General features: G+C 40.6%; 1 protein-coding gene and 1 long non-coding RNA gene across 2 annotated transcripts; one reads left to right on the top strand and one right to left on the bottom strand.

Moving 5' to 3' along the window:
• Nucleotides 1-5,893: 5,893 nt before the first annotated feature.
• On the top strand, nucleotides 5,894-6,419 carry LOC122128784. Its single transcript, XR_006151608.1, has 3 exons — nucleotides 5,894-5,976; nucleotides 6,191-6,233; nucleotides 6,338-6,419. It is a non-coding gene; the product is annotated as an uncharacterized LOC122128784 (long non-coding RNA).
• Nucleotides 6,420-18,642: 12,223 nt separating this feature from the next.
• Nucleotides 18,643-25,933, bottom strand: LOC116219362 (interferon-induced protein 44-like). The gene is made up of 9 exons (XM_042703572.1): nucleotides 25,803-25,933; nucleotides 23,720-23,808; nucleotides 23,261-23,560; nucleotides 22,484-22,517; nucleotides 22,018-22,216; nucleotides 21,054-21,203; nucleotides 20,421-20,595; nucleotides 19,694-19,791; nucleotides 18,643-19,075 (listed from the first exon to the last, which is right to left on the bottom strand). Exons 2-9 carry the CDS (start codon nucleotides 23,736-23,738, stop codon nucleotides 18,908-18,910), a joined length of 1,143 nt encoding a protein of 380 aa, XP_042559506.1. The 5' UTR covers nucleotides 23,739-23,808; nucleotides 25,803-25,933; the 3' UTR covers nucleotides 18,643-18,907.
• Nucleotides 25,934-26,577: the final 644 nt, after the last annotated feature.

The raw sequence follows: 26,577 nt of genomic DNA on the forward strand, positions 1-26,577 counted from the left end.
AGAAGCAGCCCACCACAAGTCAGCTCTATTTAACAGCTTTTTAGGGGAGTTAGTCATAGCTCTAAGGCTCGACACTAACAGGTTTGTGTTCAGTGAAATGGAGGTGAATTTGCACCCCAGCTAGCTTGGTTGCAGGAGACCTGTCCTTTTGTTCTGACCTTTGACCCTCTAGCATTCCCAGGCACAAAAAACTGCACAGATGGACGTTGGCTACGCAGCTGATGTGTAGTGTTCCTCTTGTTGCCTGTTTCCAGAACTACATTTCCCACAATGCACTGTGTACACATTGCCACACACTTCCACCATAAAATTCACTGACCAGTGTCTTCACCAGTAGGTATGAAATTACTTTTAACACAGGACTGTAGCTGTCCAACCAAGTCTGTAGCTCTCTGTATTAATGGCTTTCTCAAAGCTGCTCTTGCTCAGAGCTTCTGTGGTGTATAACATCTCTCAAATCCACCTCTGGTCAGTAAGTACACCACTATGTGCTTCTTGGATGGCGTGAAGAGGCTGATGTGTGGTTTGCAGCAGCCAATAGCAGCGCAGTGGAATGTTCCAGCACCAGTGTTGTGGACCGAGTTCCTTTTTTTGATAATGTGTCCATTCCTGTCCCAGATGTGTAAAGACGACAGAGAGATGAGGAGTGCATGGAGAGAAGGATCTGTCGGATGAGGGAGGAAGCGTGAGGACGGAGTGGAAGAAATGCGCCATTCCTCGTCTTCACCGCTGTAACACGACTCTGATGTGACGCTCTGTTCTGTTCTGTTCTGTTCTGTTCTGTTCTGCTCTGCGGACGTTAAATGTTCCTGTGGCTCAACCTAGTGAGTGTTTTCATGTTTACATGCTCTGACAGCCACTGCACTGCACAGCCACCTACAAACACACTCCTGAAACCTACTGGCTTTGCTGTTAATTCCTTTTAAAAGATTGATGGATCATTCTGTGGAGCAATCACAATGTGCTGCTGTTCCTGAAGAGGGCCCCAGAGGACTGATTAAGTGAAATACAGACACCAACAGACACCTGGTCACACCACTGAGTGATACAAATGAGCACACAAAAAATATTTGACATGTTGTCTTTATTAAAGTATTTTCCCATTCATCTGAAGTGAGATGTGGTAGTCATTTGCTGATAGGCCTTTCTTTCTTTCATGCTTAATGTAACTATATTCATTTCACAACTAATTAAAATTTCTTTTGATCTGTCATGTGCTCACTGTAACTGGCACTTTCACACAAGCAACCAATTAGCCACTCAATCAATGAAGTCAATTCATCAGTTCATCAATTAAATGACATCTGCATGTAAGTTATTTCTCTACTTATCTTTTCTATGCTGCAAAGCATGGCATATCTGGCTGCACAGCACCTCAACCACAAAGTGAGAAACAGGAAGTGGTTCAGGACCCTCTGTGCAACAAACACACCCACACAACTCATTAACAGTGTGCTGGTGTGAAGCAGGTCTATACTTACTGAGGATTTTATTTTTATATCTTTCAGATGTGTAATTTGGTTAGAGGTTCTGAATATGAACTTATGAAGTGCATTCACTTTGCACTACTTCCAGAGAAATATTGCCTCCTGGCAACCAATGCACAAGACAGGTGGATGATTAGACTGGGGGAGAGTGGTGCAAAGAGCAGAGGGGGAGGGTAAGAGGACAACTTGAAATGTCCAAAATGTGACAGACTTGCAGAAAGCCACTGTGGTGTTTATCAGTTTCAGTTTTACTCAAGCCTACAAACGAGCTTGACAACAGGCTGATCTGGTGTCTCTCTCTCAGTCACAGGTACTGATGAATACATCAAATCAACACATTTGATTATTTTACTCTGTTTATACTGTGAGTAGATTACATTTTAGGATGGTGCTTTCATGAATGCTTACCTGTCCTCTCAGACCTGCGGGTGAAGGAGGGTGCTGTTGTAGGGAAACAGAATCACACTGAACTGAACTGTCCTGCAGCACTTCCTGTGGCTTGAGCATTTCTTGTTTCATTTCATTTCCTTTGTTTCAACAGTCACACGTTTTACAGACGCCTCTCCGTTAGAAGGTAGGTGCATATCCGTTCATGTATAGTCATAATTATGACAGTGATGCCTTTATTTAAGAGACAGTTTTTTGTTTTATTCTGATGTTTCACTAATTAAACCATTCATTCCTATGTTAGCATGTTTGTTTCTGCACGGATAGAAACCCATGTCATTTTTGTCACTCTTCTACTCTAAACTTTTTGCCCTCTCTGTTTATTCAACTCACAGGTACTGTTGAATACATAAAATCTACACTTTCGATTATTTTACTCTGTTTATACTGTGAGTGGATTACATTTTAAGAGGTTTTTTTAAGAGTTTTCATGGATGCTTACCTGTCATTTCAGACCTGCAGGTGAAGGAGGGTGCCGTAGGGAAAAAGAATCACACTCAACTGACCTGCAGCACCTCCTGTGGCTTGAGCATTTTATCAGCAGTTTGTTTCAACAGTCACACGTCCATTTGAGTCTTTTCGTCAAAGTTGTCGTTAGTGAGAATTTAGCAGAGGCCTCTCCGTTAGAAGGTAGGTGCATATCCGTTCATGTGTAATCATAACTGTGACAGTGATGCCTTTATGTGAGAGACAGTTCATTGTTTTATTATGATGTTTCTCTAATTTTACTATGAATTCTTATGTGAGCATGTTTGTTTCTGGATGGATAGAAACCCATGTAATGATTGTAGAGTCCTTTCTACCCTAAACTCTGTGTGCATGTCATGTAGATTGTCCGACTGTTAAAGAGCAGGGTACATGTGCAACATTTCATGTCACTCACATTTTAAAGTAAAATATCAATTTGTTAACATTCATTTTCCTCTTAAAGAAACAAAGAGTTGTTTTCTTTTATACATAACATTTTGTTCTGTTGTATTCATGGCATGATAGTAAATGTGTCCTTTACTCTCCTGTAAACATTCATGCTAGACTTTTCTCTATTTTAACTAAAGTCCAGTGTGTAGTAGTTGCTTCCACCTTTTCTGATGTGAGTGTGAAAGTTACATTGAACGCTACTGAGACTAGTTCAGACAGAGTAAGGATATCCTATGAGCAATGTAAACTCTTTATCCTCTCTGTTCTTAATTTATTCTCGTTAATCAAAAGCCAATACATTTTTTTGAACAAAAATTGAACAGTGTGAGTGTGTGATGTTTTATTATTGCAGGGAAAGTGAGAAATGTCTTTTAAAAGCATGCTCATGTTGACTGCAATATTTCTCCTGAGGCTGCCAGGTAACGTCACATAATGTAATACTTCCAAGATATGCTAGGATGATATGGCCTATACACTATGAATGTATGAATGTTTGTATGTAATACTATTATTTGAAATCTTGTCATAAGGTATACTAACAGTGGTATTTTAACATATGTATTTGAGACTCCCAAACTCCCCACACACGTGCATCAGAATATATAATTACAATACCTGATCAGTGCCAGGAAAATACTCTTCTCAAAGCATTCTGCATTTAAATCTTTTATCCAAATCAACTCATCATTGTGGCTGTGTTTCAGGTGTTCAGTGTGGAGTGAGTGTGACCTACTCCTCCACATGAGTCTGTGGCCTTGAAGGGGCATCAGTGGTCCTACCCTGCACATATCACTATTCTTGGGGTCATATATATCAGAGAGGAGAGTGGTATGAAGAGAAAAGAGGAAGAGTCAGAGAACAAAGTGACTCTGATAATCGTGACTGCAGTCTGAAAATAGACAAACTTTCAGATGATCACTCTGGTGTTTATCACTTTCGGTTTTACACGGCTCTTCACTTGAGTTGGATAACAGACAACACTGGGGTTACAGTTTCCGTTACACGTAATGATGAACATATACAACTTACAATTTGTTTCCTTTTTTCTGATCATAATGGAAATCATTTTCAAGGTTGAAGCCACAATGATGTCTAACCTCTCTTCTCAGACCTGCAGGTGAAGGAGGGTGCTGTTGTAGGGAAACAGAATCAGACTGAACTGACGTGCAGCACCTCCTGCAGCTTGAGCTCTAACACTCAGTATGTCTGGTACAAGAATGGACAGCCTCTACAAGACAAAACCACAGCCTCTATACCACTAGACTCAAGCAGACCCTTTGAAGTGAACAGTTTCTCTTGTGCAGTGAGAGGTTATGAGGCTCACCGTTCCCCTTCAGTGTGTGAGTAGGGATGCAACTCAAGAACATTACATGACTATTTCATGTCAATTACAAAGGATCACTTTTATTCAGATTAAGCATATGAAACAGTCTGTTACCCAGACAACTTGTTTTTTATATACAGATAACCATATAGAGGCCTTTCATAATGCTAATCATAATGTGCATGTGTAGACTGATAGATATGGTGTTTAATACTCATATTTTACACCTGGTCTTAGGTGCTCCATCTGAACCGTGTTGGGGTGTGACCTACTCATCTAACAGCATCTGTGTATTAAATGGTTCATCGGTGGATATTTCTTGTACTTACAAATATCCCAAAGATCACCGCATCATCACAACCTTCTGGTTTTACAAGCAGAAATCAAGCCATCTCCCAATAGATCTAAGTTTGGATAAAGACTATCAAAAGCACACAGAGTATGTTGGGAATAAAGAGAATAGTTGTACCCTGAGACTGAAAGACATGAGAGAGAGTCACTCTGGAGAATATGCCTTCAGGTTTACAACAGAACAGGGGGAGAGTTACTCTAGATTACCTGGAGTCAACATCTCTGTTACAGGTAGGCCCTTTAACTATTTGGATAATGAAATGTGTGTACACGTAGCACTGTGTCCCCCTACATATAATATTTCCTCCAGTTCTGCAGGTGTTGATAATTCCTGAAGCAGTGAAAGAGGGAGATAAAGTGACGCTCACCTGTAATACAACCTGTATTCTGAGTAACAACCCCACCTTCATCTGGTACAAGAACAGACAGCCTGTGACCTTCAAACACACAACCAGAGACAACAGGCTGCATCTGAACCCAGTCAGCAGTGAGGATGTGGGAAGATACTCCTGTGCTGTTAGAAGACACGAGAGTCTCTTCTCCACTGATGTGTTTCTCAAGGTCCGATGTAAGTTACTACAACTGACTGTAAATGTGTACAGAAACATATGTGGTTCAAAACATATTGCATTTAAAATAAATTGTGTCTTGTTGTCTATTTGTAGGTCTGTAAGTTCTAACTGCTACCGAAATCAGATACAGCAATGAAATGTCTTCATTTGTCATATGCTTGCTTTTGTTCTTTATGAAGATTAAACTTGCACACATTTTAACAGACAAGCCAAAGGCTGTCTCAGTGTCTATCAGTCCAGGGGAAATAGTGGAGGGCAGTTCTGTGACTCTGACCTGCAGCAGTGATGCCAACCCACCAGTGCACAACTACACCTGGTATATGAGGACTGGAGCTGAATCTCTTATTAGGGGCACAGGTGACAGCATCAGCTTCAATGTGACCTCTGATTCCAGTGGACTTTACTACTGTGAGGCAGAGAATGAAGTTGGCTCTCAGACCTCTACTGGAGTTGCAGTTCCTACAGAAGGTCAGTGTCGTGTAGTTTTATTAGAATACTAAAATGTATCTCTGCCTGTTCAAATTCTGCTGTTTGTTTACAGAATTCTGGTGAACATGTAATATAATGCAATTTCCTGTATGTGAAAATATATTTGGCCAATAAAATAATTCTGATTCTGATGATGATTTGAAGGAGATTTTAAACAGCTTTGACTGTTGTCATCATCTTGCCACATTATGGCATTCAGAATGTAAAGCCAGTTAGCTTTGCTGGCAAAGTATCACTTACAGCACTGTTGATAATGTTGCATGTATTTACTGTTTCATTATCAAGTCTTTCATTTTCCCTTAGAAGTGGCTGGCATCATTCTGCCGGCTGTTATCACCATAGTCATCATTCTTGCTGTCCTGCTGTTACTTGGAATTGTGTATATGAGGTAATTCAGTTAAGTTTGCGTCCTCTGAAATAATTTTGTGCAAAAACAGGCATGCCATGTATATTGCTAACTATATATTATTTCTATAAATGAATATATATAACTTTCTCTCTTTAGACTAATCTGACAAGGAAATTCTGAATGTTCATCCTTAAACTAATTAAATGAGCACTAACAGCAGATTTTATGAGGCTTATTCTGTTTCTTTATTCAGTAAACGTGAAGGAGCTGTGAGAAACAGCAGAATAAACCAAAGGGTAATAAGAAACTTTTAAAATACTTAAAAGAAACAGTGCTTGGTGACAGTGAATTGGGCTTTGTGAAATTTTAGAATAATCTCTTTCTACCAATATTTTCATAGGCTGTCCATTCTGATGCCCACGATGAGACAAACACAGCTTTCAACCCCAGGAGCACATCCTCTGAGAATGACACTCTGCAGGTAAGTCATCCTAGACTGTATGTTAGTTAAATCAGTGATAGCACTGCCCTATATAAAACCTTAACCACCATCTATCAAAGTGTTCAGTCATGACATTGACAATGTCTTCTGTGTGGTAACATATTTAGGCCCCAGTGTATGAGACTCTTCAGAGAAGAGAGACGCCCCAGTCAGAGATGGAGCTGAAGGATCTCGGGATGAGATGCCAACACCAACCATGACTTCTGGACTCTCCATCTCATACTTACTCCTGTCACAGTCTTACGTTGTAAAGGGATCTTATTATCAGTGTTGACTCTTCCCTTGTTTCCCATGCTAGAGACTTTTAAGGTTTCTCCATTGGTGTAGGTTTCTATGACTCTCATCATTTAGCACCAGTCAACCTCTAATCTAATCTTTCTTTTGCTTTGGGTAATGTATGCATTGTGGAAGTTACATGTCTGTGTATTTTTCTTTTAACGTACACGCCTTTAGTTCACCCATCTGGCTTAGTTTTAAATATGGTTTACCTGCATTATTTATCAGCTGTGATGTCACTGTGTCTGGAAATTAGTTTAAAATGTGGCATATCTGCGTTATTTGTCAGGAGCTGTGGCGTCATGGTCTCTGGATTCGTATTTGATTTTTTTATGTATGTCAGGTATGTCACAATTCAATGTTTTGGATAATTGTGATCTATGTCCATAATGACGTTTTATCCTTCAGAAATCTGTTTTTCGTTTTGTGTATTTGATTGCGTACCTCATGTTGATATTTAAAAAATATATATTTTCTGTATCTTAATAAAACTGTTGTGTGCATAATGTTTTAAATGTTCTTTGTTGAGGGGTGAGTGGTCTTTATATGTATGGGGCCTTTAAGGGGGGGGTTAAACTTAAACTAGATATTTCTTCAACATTCATTAGTGCTGTAGCATAAAGATGAATCCTAACAGTGGCCCTGGTCCCGGTTCTCCGTCCTGCTCCCTGTGGAGGTCGCCCAGCTCTGGTGCCTCCTCAAAGGGCAGAGGGCCGGTGAGCGCGGGGCTGCTGATGTTGTGGACCAGAGCCGGGTTGAGGCAGAGGAAGGTCTGGCTCTTGCTTCCACTGCTGACCAGGCTGAACTCGCTGGAGATGGTGTTGGTGAAGGCCGAGTCCAGAGTGAAGGGGTAGCCGAAGAGTGGTGGCTCCAAGGAGGCCTTGGGGAGACTGGGGACCTTGGGGGCCTCTGCGCTCTGTTTTTTGTGTTAGATTAATTTAGCCTCATGGAGACGTCAATACAGCTCCATTGCTCAGAAGCAGAAACCCAGCAGCCAGCTTTAGCATTAGCATAATTAGCATTAGCCTTTAAGAAGACAAAGAGCTAAGAGGGGCAAGGCGAGACGGTCTGAGTGGAGCGGAGTGTTTCTTGGTCTTACACAGGGAACGACGGAAGAAGGACTTGGCTTTGTCTTTCTCCTTCTGTCTGTTCCACATGAGGGGAAACATTTGCAGGACGGTAACTTTACCAGCATTGCAGCAAAGGAGGGCGGATGGAGAAAAGAAAGAAGGAGGAGAGGAAAGGAGAGGAGAGAAGGGTGTGTGAGACAAAGGGGTTTGTCAAACACAAATACATTCAGTAATGCACATGTAAACACACACACGCTTACACACACATATGAAACATGACACACATCACACACAATGGGTGAAATAGTTTGACATGTAACAAAACCACCACACAGATGAACAGTCAGTCACCAACAAGCACTTTTATTCTCTCTGTTCCCTCTCTTATCTTCTTGATAAAGGTTTATATAGAATTATAAAGATACGGGACGCCCTTGCACGACTTTTAGCGTGTGGGTGTCAGCGAGCGAATGCGGTCACGGCCTTCTTCTCGAGGGTGAGGGGGTCATAGAACTTGTACAGGTCCATGATCTTTTCCTCCAGTTTCTCATTCTGCCTCCTAAGTTCATGCTGTTTGTCTGAAAAAGAAAAAAATGCACCATTACGTGAGACTAAGACATTATTGTCTATAACACCTTTATTGTCCCTCAGCTTTGGATGGGAACAAAACAACTGTCTTAATCAGAAACAAGAGCCTGTTTGTTTGCTAATTACATGCACCTTTGCTAAGCATAACATCGTCAGCTTGGTGTGTAACCAACCAACAACCAGGTGAAAATGCAGTGTAGTTTAACCACAACTGCTATTCTAAGTCTAACATCAGTTTACAAAGAGTGATGAGGGCCATCACTATGGTTGTGTGCGAGTTCTACCTCTGAGACTGAGACTGGCTCTTTGGTGATATGGTTAAAAGTGATGGCTATTAAAGGCTGAGGGAGACTGCTGGGGGATTACACGTTTACACCAATAAGGCCTTTCCTTACATATACTGTCTCTGCTCCACGTGGAACAGGTCCTTGCTCTCCACGGTCTGCTCCAGTAGAGTCCGGTTTTGTAGCATCAGTGTCTAGATCTGGTCCACAAGGTGCCGGTTCTCCTCCTCCAGGTTCTTCTTCAACTGGGTCAGCAGCTCGTTGGGCAGAGTGTCAGATGTTTGAGCCAAAATGGCAGCCAAAGCCACATTGCATAGAGCCCAAATGGACATCAGTGCATTGATCAATGCAGATGGAAGCAGTTATGGGCATGACCTTTAGGGAAGACTTGTATGCCTCTACTTCAATTCAATTCAAAATGAATTAAATTACAACTGTCAGTGTGATAGACCCAATATAAATATGATGACAATTCAATAGATACAGCAAATAATTAATGTTTCCCCTTTGACCTGAAATGGCTGCCTTTAAAGCTGTATCTGAATAATCCATTTAAACTGGGGCCATTCACATTAAAAAGTGCCAATCACAGCAGTGAGTCACATCCATCCATCCATCCACAGCATGGTGCTTTGGCTGTCATGAGTCTATTCAAAATCACTTGCATTGACCTATACTCATTTACATCTTAGGATGTCCTATGTAATGTAGAAAGTTTCCACAACAATAGTGCCTGCACAGCACTACATTCCTATAAAAGTTTTCAATAACTCCTAAGCAATACTTAGCTCAATCTTTTGATGTCCTATGCAATGTAGAGAGAGCGCTTTGCACAGCAGTAGTGTCTGCTAAGGGCCTATAGGATTCTAAAACTTCTGCAATTGTCATGGTGTAGTGTGGCGCCCCCTGGTGTCCATGTACCTCACACTGGTTGTTGAGTTTGGTGGAGGTGATGTCCAGTTGCTGGTGCTGCTCCTTGAGCGTGGAGAGGTCGGTCTCCAGGCGCGTGTGCTCCAGCTGGGAGGCGTTCAGCAGGCTCTTCAGGCTCTTGTGCTACGCCTGCAGCTCCTCCCCCTCCCCCAGAAGCTTCTGGTAGGTCTGGTTCAGAAATTATATAATTAAACGTATTACTCAACAGCAGTACAGCTGCAGCAGCATATGTATATGTACGTGTGTGTGTGTGTGTTTGTGTGTGTGTGTGTCTCACTCATGTTCCTCTCCTCTTGAAAAATCATAGTTGAATCGAACATTGAAACCAATTTAGAACAATTCTGGCAATTGGTTGAGATAATAACAGTGTACATTGTTGTATCTGTATATGCTATCACACTGTATTATGTAAATCGTACAGATAAAATTGGGGTCAAAAGTTACATGTTTTGACAACCTGTTTTACAAGGACAGAAAAATAAATCCTCATAAATACAAGTGTTCCTAATGATGAGTGTGCCAATGTGTGTGTGTGTGTGTGTGTGTTTGTGTATGTGTGTGTGTGTGTGTGTGTGTGTGTATGTGTGTGTGTGTGTGTGTGTGTGTGTGTGTGTGTGTGTGTGTGTGTGTGTGTGTGTGTGTGTGTGTGTGTGTGTGTGTGTGTGTGTGTGTGTGTGTGTGTATGTCTCCAGGTGTGAGGCCTACTGCCTCAGTGGAGCTCCTGCTTCAGCTGCTGGTTGAGGCTGGAGGACTCCTGTAGACGGGCCTCCAAAGCAGCCATCTTCTCCTCTCTTCTCGAGACAGAGATGGGACAGAGGGAAAAGAAAGAGATAGAGAGAGAGATGGGACAGAAAAAAGAGAGAGAGATGGAGAGAGAGATGGGACAGAAAAGAGGGAGAGAAAGATGGAGAGAGAGCGAGATGGGACAGAGAAAAAAAGAGAGAGATGGGACAAAAGAGCAGAAAAGCCATCATACCATTTTATAGTTTGACAAACAACTGACAACTATTATATGCAAATGTCTAACAGTGGCAGTTATTCGGGGTTCCCTGTCTTGTTTTTAAAAAATATATCAGGTCTGTGTGTTTATTTTATTCACATGTTCTGCCTTGGCGTGTCCTTATGCTAGTTGATTGCCACTGACACTCAATCAAATGTTAGGCACACATGCTTGTCATTTACTTTTACAATCCCAACACCATCAGGATGCTACATTATTGGAATGCTGTTGTTTCTTCGAGCAATACATTTCCCCATTGGTGCTGCCATCTACTGGTGATGGAAGATATGACATTCCACATCCATGTGGAAATGAATCTTCTATGGAGCCTGCATGGGGGAAAGTAGGAAAGCTGGTGGCTAACATTCATTGTGTAGCTAAACAACACACAGACCTATCATTCGATATATTAATATCGGCATAAAGAAGAATGTCTACTGCCACAGAAGCCTAGCATCTTTCTTAGAAATGTGGTTTCATGCATAAACATGATTTTATATTTAAAACAGGGCCAAAAGCCAGGGCAGGGGTTCCACATATATAAACTGTATCATCTGAGAGGTTGTAGCTACTTGTCTAATGGTCTGAAGTATGACAGACTAGTTTGAGAGATAAGAAGAAAAAGATAAACACACAAAACACCTCTTGGTTAAATAGAAACAGGAACATCACAGTGTGGTTGAAATCAGACATGTGCAAATATCTGAATATGTGACCAGGACTTAAAAACACACAGTGTGTGAAACACCAGCAATTAAGACATTAGTTAAAAATAACAGTAAATTCATAGAATGTAAAGTAAAAATGTCTTCAAAAAACATATGCAATCCATTTACCATTTGCAATACAAACCATGCTTTATCAGGTCACTACATTAGTGTTCCCCCCCCCCCCCAATGTGCTTGGTTTGATTTTATTTCACTTAAATGTAGCTTTGTGGACACTAGGGCTGGGCACGTTAACGCGTTATTATTGTGTTAATGCATCAATTAATTAACACCGACAATAATTTTATTGCGCGTTAACACAGGTTTTATTATTCATTTTATTATTGTAAAAGTCTGTTGCTCACAGGCTTTTATTTTCTCACTCAGGGACATTTGGTACTGAACATAGACTGGTTATGCTGCTCCCTGATGAAAGTAAAATGTTTCTGCTGTTACCTCAGAAATTGCCTGTTCTAATGATATGATTGTGGCTCAGGATTTTTTTGCCAGTTTTTTTTCCTTTTCATAACGAACAGGATAACATTAATACCCTGGCAGTGGCAATGAGCTTTAATTTTGTATTTGCTTTGATAACATTGTTTAAGTTGAAATTTAAAATGAATATTTTATTTAACTGCTACTGTATTAAAATGCTGATGTTAAAAGTGTTTGCACAACAAATGTTATGGCACTTTTGTTCATATGGCAGAACATTTAAAATAAAAGTGTGCTATACACTAATTTTGAATTAATTATTGGATTTTGCGTAAACAAATGCGATTAATCGTGATTAATCAGGGAAATCATGCGATTAATTGCGATTAAAAATTGTAATCATTGCCCAGTCCTAGTGGACACAAATTGCACATGATTAAATCTCAAGTGTGAAGTTGCCTTTACTTGTTACTTATATTAGAGTGAGTGTTTGACATCCACCAATAAAGGGGGAAAGAGGTTAGGTAGGTAAACTGCTCCAGGAGACCAAAGTTCATGTAAGTAGGTTAAGGTCATGGTTATGGGTTAATGTGAATTACTAATCCATTTATGTTGCTGTGGTTGTGTCCCCTGCACCACTTGTCAGTCTCACAACATCTCGCCTCATGTGGGGGAAGAGTTCATCCTCCTTGACGTCAATCACACAAGTCTCTCCCCTGATAGAAATACACTGATGATGAATTGGAGAATGTGACGCAAAGCCCGTCTTCACTTCACAAGAACAGTCACATGTCCTTTTCAGTATTTTCTTCGAAGTTGCCACTCCGTTAGAAGGTAAGTGACTATCCGTTCATGAATAGTCATAACTATGACAGTGATGCCTTTTTTTGAGTGTTCTTTTATTATTCTGATGCTAATTTCACCATGAATCCCTATGTTAGCATGATTGTTTCTGCACGGATAGAAACCCATGTTATTGTTGTAGAGACCTTTCTACTTTAAACTCTATGCCCTCTCTGCTATTTGGACGGACAAATAATAGCATGTCATGTAGATTGTCAGACTGTTGCAGAGCAAGGTACAGGTGTCATGTTTCATGTCGCTCACATTTTGAAGTAAAATATCAATTCTCTATGTTCACATTCCTCTTAAAGAAAAATAGTTTTTTTTCTCTTTCATACATAGCATTTTTTTCTGTTGTCTTCATGTTTGCTCTCAGACCTCTACTGGAGTTGCAGTTCCTACAGAAGGTCAGTATCGTGTAGTTTTATGAGAATACTAAAATGTATCTCTGCCTGTTAAAAGTCTGCTGTTTGTTTACAACATTCTGGTGAACATGTGGTATAATGCTTGTGTTGATTATTAGAAGGAGGAGGTTTGAAACGGCTTTGACTGTTGTCATCATTATGGCATTCAGAATGTAAAGTCAGTGATGCAGTGATATCTGCTTCTTCTGAAATACTTTTGTGCAAAAACAGGCATGTCATGTGTAGCCTACTGCTAACTGCATATTATTTCTATATATGAATATATATAACTTTCTCTGTTTGGCCTACTCTGACAGGGCAATGCAAAACTACTAAACTGTAGTTTAATCATATGAGCACTGACAGCAGATTTTATGAGGCCCCTCCCACCCGCCACACCAGTCTCAGTCAATGTTCACCACCAGCAAAACTCCAGCATTTAGACAAAACAGTTAACTTTCAATTCAAAACCAGACACAATTTAGTCTGCAAAAATTGCTGTAATCGAACATGAATAAGTAGGCTGACATTTACAGACAGGTAGCATGTTTTAGGCAACATCATTATTGATTCATGTGAATGCCAAAGCACGGTCAAAACAAACTATTATCAAACAATGTCACGTATACAGATGTAATGGGTAGCCTTTGTAAACTTAAGAGTGTGCAGTAATCACGAGTGTTGTGGATGTAAACAGTTGTAGTGGCATAATATAAGAGTGCTGTGATTGTGTGTACAAATGTAACCAATGAGCTGTAGTGTTACCGTAGTTCACAAGTGTTTGATGTGACGTGTAGTAGGACTGCCCCATTGCCTTGTTTTCTTTCTCTCTTGGTCTGCTGTCCACTGATTGCTGTCCTATCCCTCCGTTTTAGCTCCACCAATCCGTGAACCTCGGACGTAATTGAATGCAGTATTTAATGCAGACGGGAACTTATCCATGGAGGGGTTTTGTGAAGGGAGCACCGGAATCCACGAGCGGCTTGGTTGCATTTGAGTGGCTACATCTTTAGATGTTGGTATAAAGGAGTTTTCCTCCGTGGCGATTGCGCCTCCCAAGCCAGCTCTGCTACAGGCTTGTTTTCCGCCTGGAGAGTTTCTCCATCAGGCACGCAAGGTTCCTGTGCTTCCTCGCCTGTTTCAGGCTTCGACCTCCGTAAGTACTTGTATTTGTAACAGGGAATCGGAACCGGCCTAGCTATTGTTATTTGGGCGTCATTGACGCTGCCGGTTGCCGTGAGTAGCTTGTGTGGTTGCCAGATTTGTGACCGATCCTCGTTAGTCACATTGGCAGTTTACCAATGGTTGCCAGACATTGTGTTTTAGCTGCTATTTAGAACACCTGTTGTTATTTATACTATTTATTGCCTTTACCTATTTATTGGGGATTAGTGGACTGCCCACTGTCCCTTGTTGGTATTTTTGTATCTGTTTTTACTATTGTGACATTAAATTGCAATGCATTGTACTCTTGCCTATTGTGTGTGTTTTAACCAGCAACAAGCTTTAACGAACCTGTGTTAACCTAATTCATTATCATTACTGCCCTTCTGGGCTGGCGTAGTCGGCTACTTCACTATTCCCTAGTGGTGATCCTTAGTATAGGCCTTTTCGGCCCTTACACAGATTCTTATCGTCGTTGTTAAGGCCTAGGGTTGCCGAAACAATAAGGGAGGCAGAGGCCAGCGGAACAGTCAATCGTGTAGTTCAAGAGGCAGACACAGGTCACGGAAGCAGCTCCTATAAAGGCCACGGCTGCACCTGCGCGCCGGTGTAGCCCCTCAGCTGATCTGGGGCGGCCCTGCCCACAAACACACCTGAATCTGAGCGCTGGGGAGCAGACAATCAGAAAGATAACAGAAAAGGCCCAGTGGCCGTCACAGTCGTGATTTTCATTCAGATAGCCTTTATGTCGGCCTAATTATATATAGCCCAGGCCTATATGTTGATAACTATACAAACGTGTTAGGTGATACATGTATGTGAAGTACCCTACAATAGTGTATTGTATAATAGACCTAGCCTAATATGTAATGGTGTATTGTATAAAAAGATTATAGTCTTTGTAAGGACAGCGAAAATGTTACCAACGATGGAAAACACCAGGCTGGAAGGTGTATACGTGTCTGAACCTTATGGGACAGTAGAGAGCCTTAGAGTGATAAATATTATGGAAAATACAATTAATCTGACTCCATTAATTATTAAAATACCTACAATATTACCAAACAGTTTATACGCCAATTGTGTGATCTTGATTAATGTAAAGGCATGGCACACGAGGAGTTATATGAATGGTTAATGAATAAACAGTTTATTAATACAATAAATGGTAAGCTTAAATGTTACAAGTGTCAGTCAAACTGAACGTAATAAACAACCAAATGAATAAGTAAAACTGTAAATAATAGCAAATGAATACAAAGGTTGGATGCAGATTAGACCAAATGTACGTAAATGACATTCTCAGAGTGAATTCTGCCTTATAGATTTGACCTTTTGGACAAATGGAGATAAAGAAGTCTATGAGGCTCTGGAAAGGTCTTTTAAAACACTCTGGTATGACCGAAATGCTCAAACAACACAGCAATGCATACAATATTCACAGCAGAACAATAAGTGCACATGGCATCATATTTGGTGTGGTTTCTAATGGTTTGAGCATTTGCATAAACAAGGATATGTGAAGCAACAGCCTCTATATATTACGGAATAATACGGAAGATAACAAATGAAAGGAATTGAAAGTTGGTGTTTGGTTCCTCCCGGAGTGAGTAACAGCTCCTTAGTAACCTAGAGTGACAGCTTCTTAGTAACCTAGAGTGGTGTCAAATGGCCCTCTGATAAGTTTAAATGCAGTAAGATGTCAGTCTGATTAACATAATTCTCTCCGTAGTGGTCACAGTCGCCTTATCAAACTTACATCTATTTTATTTCCTTTCACTCAGGGGCCTTCAAGAAGATCAATCTCAACCTGGTCATCATCATCCCAAAGGCCCCACTTCTATTACACACAGTGCCGCCGCTCCCATAACGCGCACTACGCGCTGTGCGCAGGGCACCAAGTCCTGAGGGGGCACCAAAAAATAGGCAACTGAAAAATCATCATAGTTATAATAATTATAATCCGATATTATTTCAGTATAGAAATATTAGGCACCTTTTAGGCATGTATATCACAAAACAGGCAGAACAAGAGATATATTTAATTGCTCAAAAAAAGTTACGATGGTGCCCCCCCCCCCCCCAAAAAAAAACCCCATATACATCCTCAACTTCCCAAGCTCGCCGCTGGTGCTCTTTCCTATCTCAGTGGCATGACGAACTTTGACAGTAGGCTAGGTGAACTTTTCAAAAAGACAACAGGAGTCTGAAACTGCGAGATGATGCCCGTGCATCACTTTCAGGTAAGTCCATGTTTAATCATTGTTAAATACGGGAAATGTGCTGCTAATTTAATGGTTAGCCTATGCATACACCTCGAACTAGCTGACGTTATTGCTAATGTTGGCACACTCAAATATGAGTCATTCCACGCCAAACGTACCAATTTAAGGACATTTCCCCACTCGACCGCCTCAGATTTGGCTGAAAAAATTCAAGGTCGTTCATACACTTCCTAATATGTATAGTCCCAAATATTAGCTCTCTACTCCCAATAGTTTTGTCACAAAAAGATGTTTTAGGGGGGAGGGGGTGCCTATACTTAAGACGCTTTTTTAGCAGCATTTTCTGAAGGGCCATTTTCAAATTGCTATTACTAGAAAAGTATTTAAGCTAGCTCCTTCAAACTTTCCAAATTTTACTCTACACTTTGTTGCAGCATCTGTGAAGGCCTGTGGGAAGCTCAATGTTAAAGCTATAAAAAAACTGTCCCTATGTGAGGAATGGTCTGGAAGATATTAAAGCTTGAAAATGGATGAAAACACATTTTGTGCAATTTTTGGCATGCTATAGCCAAAAAAAAAGACAGCATTTACCAACATGAAGCAATTTTCTTTTGGAAAGATTGGATATTTGTTCTTAACATATCAGAAATTTGTGATGGTGTTCTGCCTCGTTTTCTCAAAATATTTTTTTTGAAAATATGCGGATTTTTGTACACGCCTCTCAATGGCCTATGGACGCATATTCAAATGGTAACAAAAGGTAAGTTTATAACACAGAGCTTAAACTGCGTTTGTGTATAAAATCTGTGTATAATGTTAAGTCTTGAGCTTTAACATTGAGCTTTCCACAGGCCTTCAAAGATGCTGCAACAGAGCGTAGAGCACCCCCTCACCCCTAAAACATCCTTTGTGACAACTATTGGGAGTAGAGAGCTAATATTTGGGACTATACCTATTAAGAAGTGTATGAAGAACCTTGAATTTTCTTCAGCCAAATCTGAGACGGTCGAGTGGGAGCCCACTTGACATGGAATGACGCTTCTATGTCTTTGCTTTATTGGAGAAGATTGCTTACTTGTATACTTCTGCTTTTAAGTTTGTATTTATGGATGACTATTTCATTTCTAAGAAGATTTTGCACATCCCAATACTTGTGTGTATGTATGTTTTGGCTGTTTTGTGTACTGTGTTTACAAAGTAGATTTTCCTTTTTCGTTTGAATAAAATGTTAAACTGGCAGAAACAAACGTTTTTTCCTCGGGGGGGGGGCATCATAAAGGAGTTATGCTTAGGGCACCAAAATGGCTAGCAGCGGCACTGATTACACACCTCACTTTTGCCAGGAGCCTGTTCCTGGCCTGCACATTAGTCTAGACAGGCTCTCTATATGGTGTCATTAAACAGGTGGGGGGAGTAAGGTGGGAATATCCTTCATCACCAGTGATGTACCAGCCAGGTGGTCTGCCGTTACTGAACATATTCTGTGCTCAACCTGGGGACCTGAACAGCATTGACAGACAAGGCAGATGTTTAAGAAGCAGTCTTTGTGGTCACAGATGGCCTGTAACACAATATAAAATTTATTTTCAGACATTTGTTAATACCGTAAATCCTCAAATAGTGGCCGGGGCTTTTATTCACTTAGGCTGCACAGCGCACCGGCCTGTATTTGGGGCAGGCTTGTATTAGGGGCAGGCCTTTATTTCTTACGGCTCTTCAGAATGTTCAAAAAAGTTCCGTTGATTTGAATGGGGCACCTCAACGTCAGCAGGTCTGTAATTTCTTGATATTCACCACCTCGAAAAGTTAAGGACCGCTGTCATAGGCAACGGGTTTTGTGCTTCTAATTCACATCTTTCATATCATTCCGCAAGAAGTCCGTCATTTACGTAGCGGAAAGTCATTGTAACTTGAAGTCAGCAAGTAATGGGTTGCTATGCAACACCTGGAACGTTAAAGTTCTATTAGCCTGAAGAAAAAAAATTCTTAGCGGAAATCACGAAACGGCAACAAAATCATTAAAAAGAGGTATTTTGGTGGAATGTCTTCTATCGTTTAGGCAAGTAACTGTATAATAACAAATTCGCCTTGTAGGCTGAAACATTTTTTTTTTTTATTGCAAACAGCCATGAAATTAGCCAACAACATTAAACATGAGGAGAACATGTATTTATGAAATGCATTCAATTAAATTGTAATGTCTGCTTTGTGCTGATGGACTGATGCTGGTAGGCTACAGTAAAATAGGCTACCAGTACCTTTTTTTTACCCCCGGCTTGTATACAGGGCCCGGCCTTTATTTGTCCGTATCGACCACGCCCCCGGATACTATCTGAAGCCCGGCCTCTAATTGAATCCCGGTCTTTATTTGAGGATTTACGGTATGCTAAATACATTTGAGGGAAATGGTTTAGTTTGGCTAATTACATTTTACACCTGGGTAACTTGGCATATGTTTTGTATTATAATTATACTTGGTTTCCATAGGAGTGTGATACAAGAATAATAAGAAGGCATGAAATAAGTCGCCCATCTACTATATCTATTCAATCTGTCTGATCACATAATCATTGGCAAAGTTGACAATGTTGTCCAGGGCATCCAGGATCACACAGTCTACTTTCTCATCCACGCAGTTCTCTTCATGGTAGTTCTTCACCGGGAAGATTCGGTTCATGGGAACACCAAGCTTGACACTACAGTTCTCCATCTAAAACACACACACACACACACACACACACAGCGTTCATCACACCTAAAAGTCATTTTACCTCTTCTGTCTTTATTGAACATTGATTGGTACAATTATATACCAACAAAAGACACTGAATTACTGTTCTACATTATCTGGAAATGGATACCCCTGACATGCTCCTACTTATTTCAAACATATACTTTTCTCCACAGTGAGCCAAAACAATCTCGCCAACCAAGGTTTGCTTTCATTTTCCTCCTGCCATATTTGTACACCACATACTCATTAGGTTAAGGTGGCATTACTGTGTTCAGAGTTCACAGTACTCTGACAACAGAGATTGCTCAGGCCAGCTAGTCAGAGTATCATGCGCTGTATGCTACTTAGAGTGCTTGTTTTCAGCATTGACTGTATAAGGTATGGATGATGAATGACCCCTTACTACGACTACAATTGAATTTGTCTGAGGTCAGATTCAGCACCTCAGGTTAGGTTACAGGGGTAAACATACACACACACACACACAAGCAAACACACACACACAGAGACACACACACACACAAGCAAACATACACACACACAAGCAAACACACACACACACACATACACACACACACACACACAAAAACTCACTGCTATCTTAATTTTCTTGCTGAAGTAGATTTTGTCCAGGTCCTCCTTCACCAGAGGACAGCTGTCCACATGGGTCATCAAGAGTACATGGGGGATTTCTGTAAAAAAAGAGACAGACAGAGAAGACGCATATATACACATATACAGTATATAAACCCACAAAGTGTGACTGATATTTGGAGTCTAATTATCTTTGTGTAGTCCGGGTTAGTGGCCGGTCTTGTGAAACTAGAACATTTACTATCCCTATACAAGGTTGTGTGGTTCCCTGTACTAATATGGTTGTGAGGCATGTTTTCCATGTTTACTAAAATGATGAATGGTTAAATAACTTTTTCGACCAAAACTCATATGTGTGTATACTCAAGTGCAAACTGAGCAGCCCCGCTAAACATGTATGTGTTATGTGTTGTTTGGATCCAATGGACTCAAAGCTGTGTGAAAGTGTTGAATTTGGAAGGGAAGAACAGATAAACATGGTAAAGTAATGGGTATAATGGAAAGGATTTTTAACATTAAGTCTTCCACTTTTAGTTTTACAGTATACATAAATTGTAAACAATATAAATTGAAAAACACTATATCCTACACTAAAAGCATTGGCTAACCATGTGAATCCCTATCCTGGCAATCAGTGGAAACATCTGTATTCTTTGTACATTTTAGTAGTGGGTTAAGTTCATTTAGAAGCTACGGAAGGTTTTGTTAGCATTTTCGTGATTCTCACCAAGGTTCTTGGCAACGTCTCTGACTTCCCTCATCTTCATGATGAGGCCATGGGTTTCCTCCAGCAGAAGGATTTTGTGTGCAGGCATCACACTCACCAGGCAGTGGACTTTCTCATCCAGAGTGGGGTTGTTGTTGTAGTACAACCCGCCAGACAAAGGAGACGAGGGGTTGAACTAATCCAGATAAAAAAAAATATCATTCAATTGTAGGGGAGATCAGGTACCGTTGTAACACTTTTCGTTTTGCGTTATAGCAAACAAATCGGCAGAAGTGACACCTTTCACGTTAACATATAACATACCTTGTCTATATTTACTTACTAAAGCAAGCACACATGCTTTATTTCTCAAATGTTCTAAGTGATTATGATGAGTGAGGTGTTGGATTTCAATATTTGATGTTTTTATGTGCATACGAATGTGGGGTATTAGCGTTTTTCAGAGAAAAGGTGTTCTGATTACAGTGCATTGTACCGTTCAGTAAAAGGCAGTTATTGTACACATGCTAAAATTGTATGTGTTATCATGATAGTCTTATGTATGGTTGTGTGCATGCATGCAAGCATGTAGGTATGTATGCATATATGTTTGCATGACGGCATGTAAGCATGTATGTTTGTGTTTTACCTTACCTTATAGCCATCTTTGACATGTCCTTTTAAGGCACTGATGATGTCAGCAGTCAGCACCCCGCCTGTTTCTGTACCCTCCAGTCCCATGATGTCATTGAAGACGAAAGACAGCTTTCTTCCGTGCTGGTCCTTAATCTCGTACATGTTGTACTGAAAGGTAAAGTGGTCAGTTAGTAAATCTGAACCTTATTAAAGCAATATATGTGATTATATATTGCTTTCTAACTTCCTAAATCTCAGTTTGACAAGATGTTTGACTGATCATCAAACAGATGATGTAGGCAGATACATTAAAGAGGCAATTCAGTGTAAAAATGTAGGGGGGGGTCATGGTCACCGTGTAAAAAAGAGAGCTGTGAACGATTTGCACTTCATCAAAAATAGAAATTAAAGAAACAATTCCCATGTATTGACGCTGAACAATTCACTGTTATTTTATTGCTAGCTATTCAGTCCTGTGAAGCAGATTTTGTGTCACCTTGATGCAATGTAGGGGTAAAATGATGCATTAAAGCATACCAAATAGAAAAAAGTGTGTGTAATAAGTTCTCCTTGCAGTGTCCCAATGCTCCATTCAGAAATGAGATTCCCAATGACTACATGGAAACTACAAGCAAAGATGAAAGAGGAGGCTTGTGTGTATGGTTGTCATGGTCACCATGTAAACAATCATTGCTGTGTTTTGAACATCATAGGGAAAGATACTGTATGTTGCTTCACCAGTTTGAAAACATGACCTTGCCGCCAAATTCATACAACTCTACTACTACTACTACTACTACTACTACTACTACTACTACTACTACTACTACTACATGTGAGGATACCAAGGCTACTTCTGAGGGAATCTCACACCTGTAAACACTGAAGGGGAGATGCTGCTGCTGTGTGTAACCCAAAACACACACACACACACACACACACACACACACACACACACACACACACACACACACTGACACACCGTTGTGGTTTCACTTTTGCCAGTGGATGGGGCTGCATGTGCGTTCACAGTCGTGCGGCCCTGGAAGACAGTGTTGACAGAGTTGGCCATGCTGGATTTCCCTGCTCCAACTGGCCCATGTAGCAGGAAGCGAAGGCGTTGTGCCTCTGGGTTGCTGGGTGTAAACTCCCTCAGGGCCGTTTTAACTGTGTCATTTCTTCTGTGAGAACGACACAGACACACACACGCACACGCACACGCACATACACTTCTGCCTTTAAGAACATAATCAAAACCTTCCAAATAATTCATAAAAAACTGCTCGGAGCTTTCAATAGTTCAATGTCCAAAGCGATTATACAACACAGAGTTTTAGTTGGTTTATGTTTGCATGGACACAGATTTTCAAATAAGACATAATATATTAGTTGTCTAAAATAATGTTCAGTGCACCATGCATAATGAGGGGTTCTGAATGTTGACTTACTGGTGGTCAATTTTTCTCCAGGCCACAGCGTAATCTGCAATACACACACATAACATGATCAACAGTTGCACTGTGTGGTCAATGAGGACACTTAAGTATTTAGTTAAGTATTTCATACAATACTGCTTTGATCAAGATCATGCCATTTCAAATTGAATTTAGTGTTTCATCTGGTAATACATAATACAGCTAGTTCCAGAATGCAACAATGACAACCAAGGCTGACTGCAGTCAGTTTTTTATTGCACGCACAACTTACAGCAACACACACGTGTTATATATATATGGAGGCGACCAGGACACACTACACACACACACGCGCACACGCAGGCCTGAGGTCGCCATGAATTTTTTGCTCTGCCTTTAACCCATCCCGGATCGTCCCTCCTCCAGAATCCTCCAGGAGCAGTGGGCAGCTTCTCAGCGCCCGGGGACCAAGTGAACCGTCCGTCTCGGTCAGGGACAGACAGGATTGTTCTGTTCTTTTTGCATGTTTTTCTGTTGGGGTTATTAGCGGAGGAAACCCCTTGTGAACACGGGGAGAACATACAAACTCCACACAGAAAGGCCCGGGAGATAGCCCACCTGAGCACTGAAGGTCTGGGGAGGACCTGCCCCCCAGAGCCAACAGCGCCCCATGCGGGAATCGAACCCATGACCTTCTTGCTGTGAGGCTGCAGTGCAAGCAGTGCAAGCAACTGAGCCACCGTGACAACGTGACTGCTTACAATGAGCACACACATTCAAATTCAAGCAATGTAGAATTCAAAAACATACCCAGTACTTTGACTTTCGCAGAACCTGACGCATCACCACGCCATTTAGACAACTTTAGGGTGTATTCACCCTCATCCTCGTCCGTGGCATCACGGATCGTCAGGTTGAAGCATCGATACTGAGTTGGTTCTGTGATAATGATCCTGCCATCATTGTGCAATGTCAGACCATCCTTCTTCCATGTGCCGTATACTTCACAGTTTGCGTCGCACCTGAAAGTTATGTCCTGTCCTCTTTTCACACTGATGCCTGTAATGTCTGTGTTTTGGTTAAATGTTGAATTACCTTTTAGTTGTGGTGCTGTAAAATAGAGAGAGAGATCAATCAACATATATAACCACTAACATGCAATCAATAAATAAAGCATGTTGTCTTACTTGATCAACTAAGAGAATTTGAAATCCATGTTGTTTAAAGTTCTGTTGTTTGGAGTAACTATAAACAGATAGCTGGACATACCTAATGGTGCCGTTCCCATGACTGAGTCTAAGAAAACAGATAAGAAGACAAATCTATCCGCCAAATAGCCAAGAATAGGCCTGTACAACCTGGGGGAGAGAGAGAGAAACATGCTTATGCAAGGTAGTGCAAAGTAGTGATGTTTGTGCAAACAAGAGAACCACAACAACAACAACAACAACAACATAATATTAGTAATGAGGGGTCCCCCATGCAAGTTTAAGCCGGGGCAAAGGGGGAGACGTGACATGACTGGTTTCAGGGCAAGAGTGACACCAGGCCATGGTGAAACAGGAACTGGTCCTCTAGTCTCACTTGATGTGAATGAAAACAAAACCCATGCACTGTGAATACGTCTGCAGTTTAAACATGACCTTCAGTCTAGAGATTGAATGGCCACAGCGTTTTACGTTGTAAGGAAATATGAAAGTCAGAAATAAAAAGTCTAACCAATTTTAAAGGCAGGGTAGGTGATCTTGGAGAAACCAGCAAGAGTAAGCATGATTCTGAAAGAATACAACTGAAATAAATCCTAGCCCCTTCAGACCTTCCTCTAAAGCCAGTCCTCCAAAACACACGAACCACACTGCCTGACTACAGAAGACGGGTCTTTCGGGAGAAGATGGGTGGCAGGTTAGGAAGATGGGTGGCTAATACCAGGACCTTTATTTTGTCCATGAGTAACTTTTTATGTTGTGTCACATTTAACGCTAATGTTCAACATTATTGGATCCAAGTTACACTTGTGTCGGGTGTAATCGCTAGCGGTAAATAATGTGAAGTACTGATAAAGGACTGATATTACAGATCATATATTTCGAGGGGTTTTTGCCAGGGTTGGCTTAAATTACATTAGCTTAGTAGTGAATAGGATTTCAGAAATGAAACAAAAAATGCTTCTGAAAGAAATTACCTACCCCATCTTTTAGCACCAATGTTTCCCATTTCAATTAGGTGCAGTAAATGGAGGCTGAATATAGGGTGTGGCGGCACCCCTACTACCAACGTCTATTTCTATCCTGTAAGCCACCCTGTAGTTCTCCAGTTAAATGCTTTATGTAAAGAGATGTATCCCAGTAGTATACGTTTAGCATTGTATTGCTAAACATTGTGTCCCTGAAAAAGAAAGTTATATTTTGGTCCTCCTCTATTAAATGTGTCATGCTTCGTTACTGTATTGTACTTGTACTTGTACATTCTATCACTGAAATTATAAAAGGTTCACTGTCTATGCGCAACACTTCGGGCCACAGTATTTTTGAAAACTCAAAAATTACTGAAAAGTACTGTATTTTCCTATTTATGGTCGTATAATATGAAAATAACGTTTAAGCATTTGTAATAGTTATAATAATAATTACTCTTCCTCTTCGACCATGTTGAGGTCGGCGTTCAGCACACCATAGGTGGATTTTGATAAAATAAAGAAAGAAATTAAAATGCCTCATCTGGTATATTTTTTACTGTTGGTGAACATTGATTAACACACAAGTATGAAAAGCCTCACTCAAAATGGCTGACAAATAATACCAAACAGGCTGACTGCTGAGAGGCCGACAGCCCGGCTGTAAACAAGATTAATTGACTTTGCCACAAGGATCCCAGGAAATGGGAGTGGTGCCAAACACGCACGCACTACTAAGCACTAAATTCCTTTAAAAAGACTGACCATTCATTCATACAGTGAGATCATCCATGGACCATCTCCTATTGTGGCTTAATGACTGCAATAAACTTCAGATGTAGCCTACACATTTAGCCTCTTGACTGTTGGTGGAATTGCGAGAGAGTGGCTGGTTTTCTCCGCGACACTTTACTACAGATTTTTGCTATACTTGTTTTAAATTATAGTGTTGTATGACAAAGTAATGGTGTATGCATTATGTCCCCCACGAAACGTTCGTTTTCAAGAGTAACATTACTAATTTCGTCCACTTTGTTTCTCGTATACTGGGTGTTCCCCATGATCACCGTGGACAGTGGAATCCTGTTGAGCCGGTCAAATTAGTGTCACGTCAGTTATATACCGCTCAACAATGTAATAATTGTTATCATGCGATGAAAATGTTTCAGCGCAACTCACCAGAGATTGTCCAAGAAGTCTTTGTGCAGTCTGTATTTCTCTCTGAGTAGCTTTCACTCTTATATAAGCACTCGCTTCAATTCAGTTTCACTTTTACTTTCTATATGACCGTATTCGGGAACCTTCTAAATCCTTATGGAAATGAACGAGTCGGGACAACACTTTGAACCTGTGTTCAGGAACAAATGATCGATTAGAACATGACCTTAAGTCTTATGCTATACAGAAAATGTCTTCAGCGACAACTACATCTATATTTTACCTTCATACATGCATATTCCAATGCGAATGCTGTACTGCACCACTTTTGTATAGTTGTATATTATAGTTGGTAACAAGGCTGCAAACAAACAAAACAAAGCAGAACATTGAATACGTTTTAGATGTAAATTAGATGTAAAACATCTAGAATAATCTGTTTTATTTCAAGTCTGTCATTTGTCTGTCAAAATGCAGCATATTTCCATCTACAATCATCTAAATGTTCAGTTTTGAACTGAAAGTTAACCATTTTGAACAGAGTATCTAAATATCTGCAAAAATTGCTGTATTCGAACATGAAGAAGTATGCTGACGTTTAGGTAGCATGTTTTAGGCAACTTCATTATTGCTTTGTGTGGATGCCAAAGCACTGTCACAACAAAGTATTATCAAACAAAGTAATGTATACATATTCTGATCGGCGTGATTTTCATTCATAGCCTTTATGTAGGCCTAATTATTTACAGCCTAGGTCTAATTGTTGATAATTATACAAACGTGTTAGGTGATACAT

Source organism: Clupea harengus, chromosome 24 (assembly GCF_900700415.2).
Source record: "Clupea harengus chromosome 24, Ch_v2.0.2, whole genome shotgun sequence".
In the NCBI taxonomy this organism is placed as follows: domain Eukaryota; kingdom Metazoa; phylum Chordata; class Actinopteri; order Clupeiformes; family Clupeidae; genus Clupea; species Clupea harengus.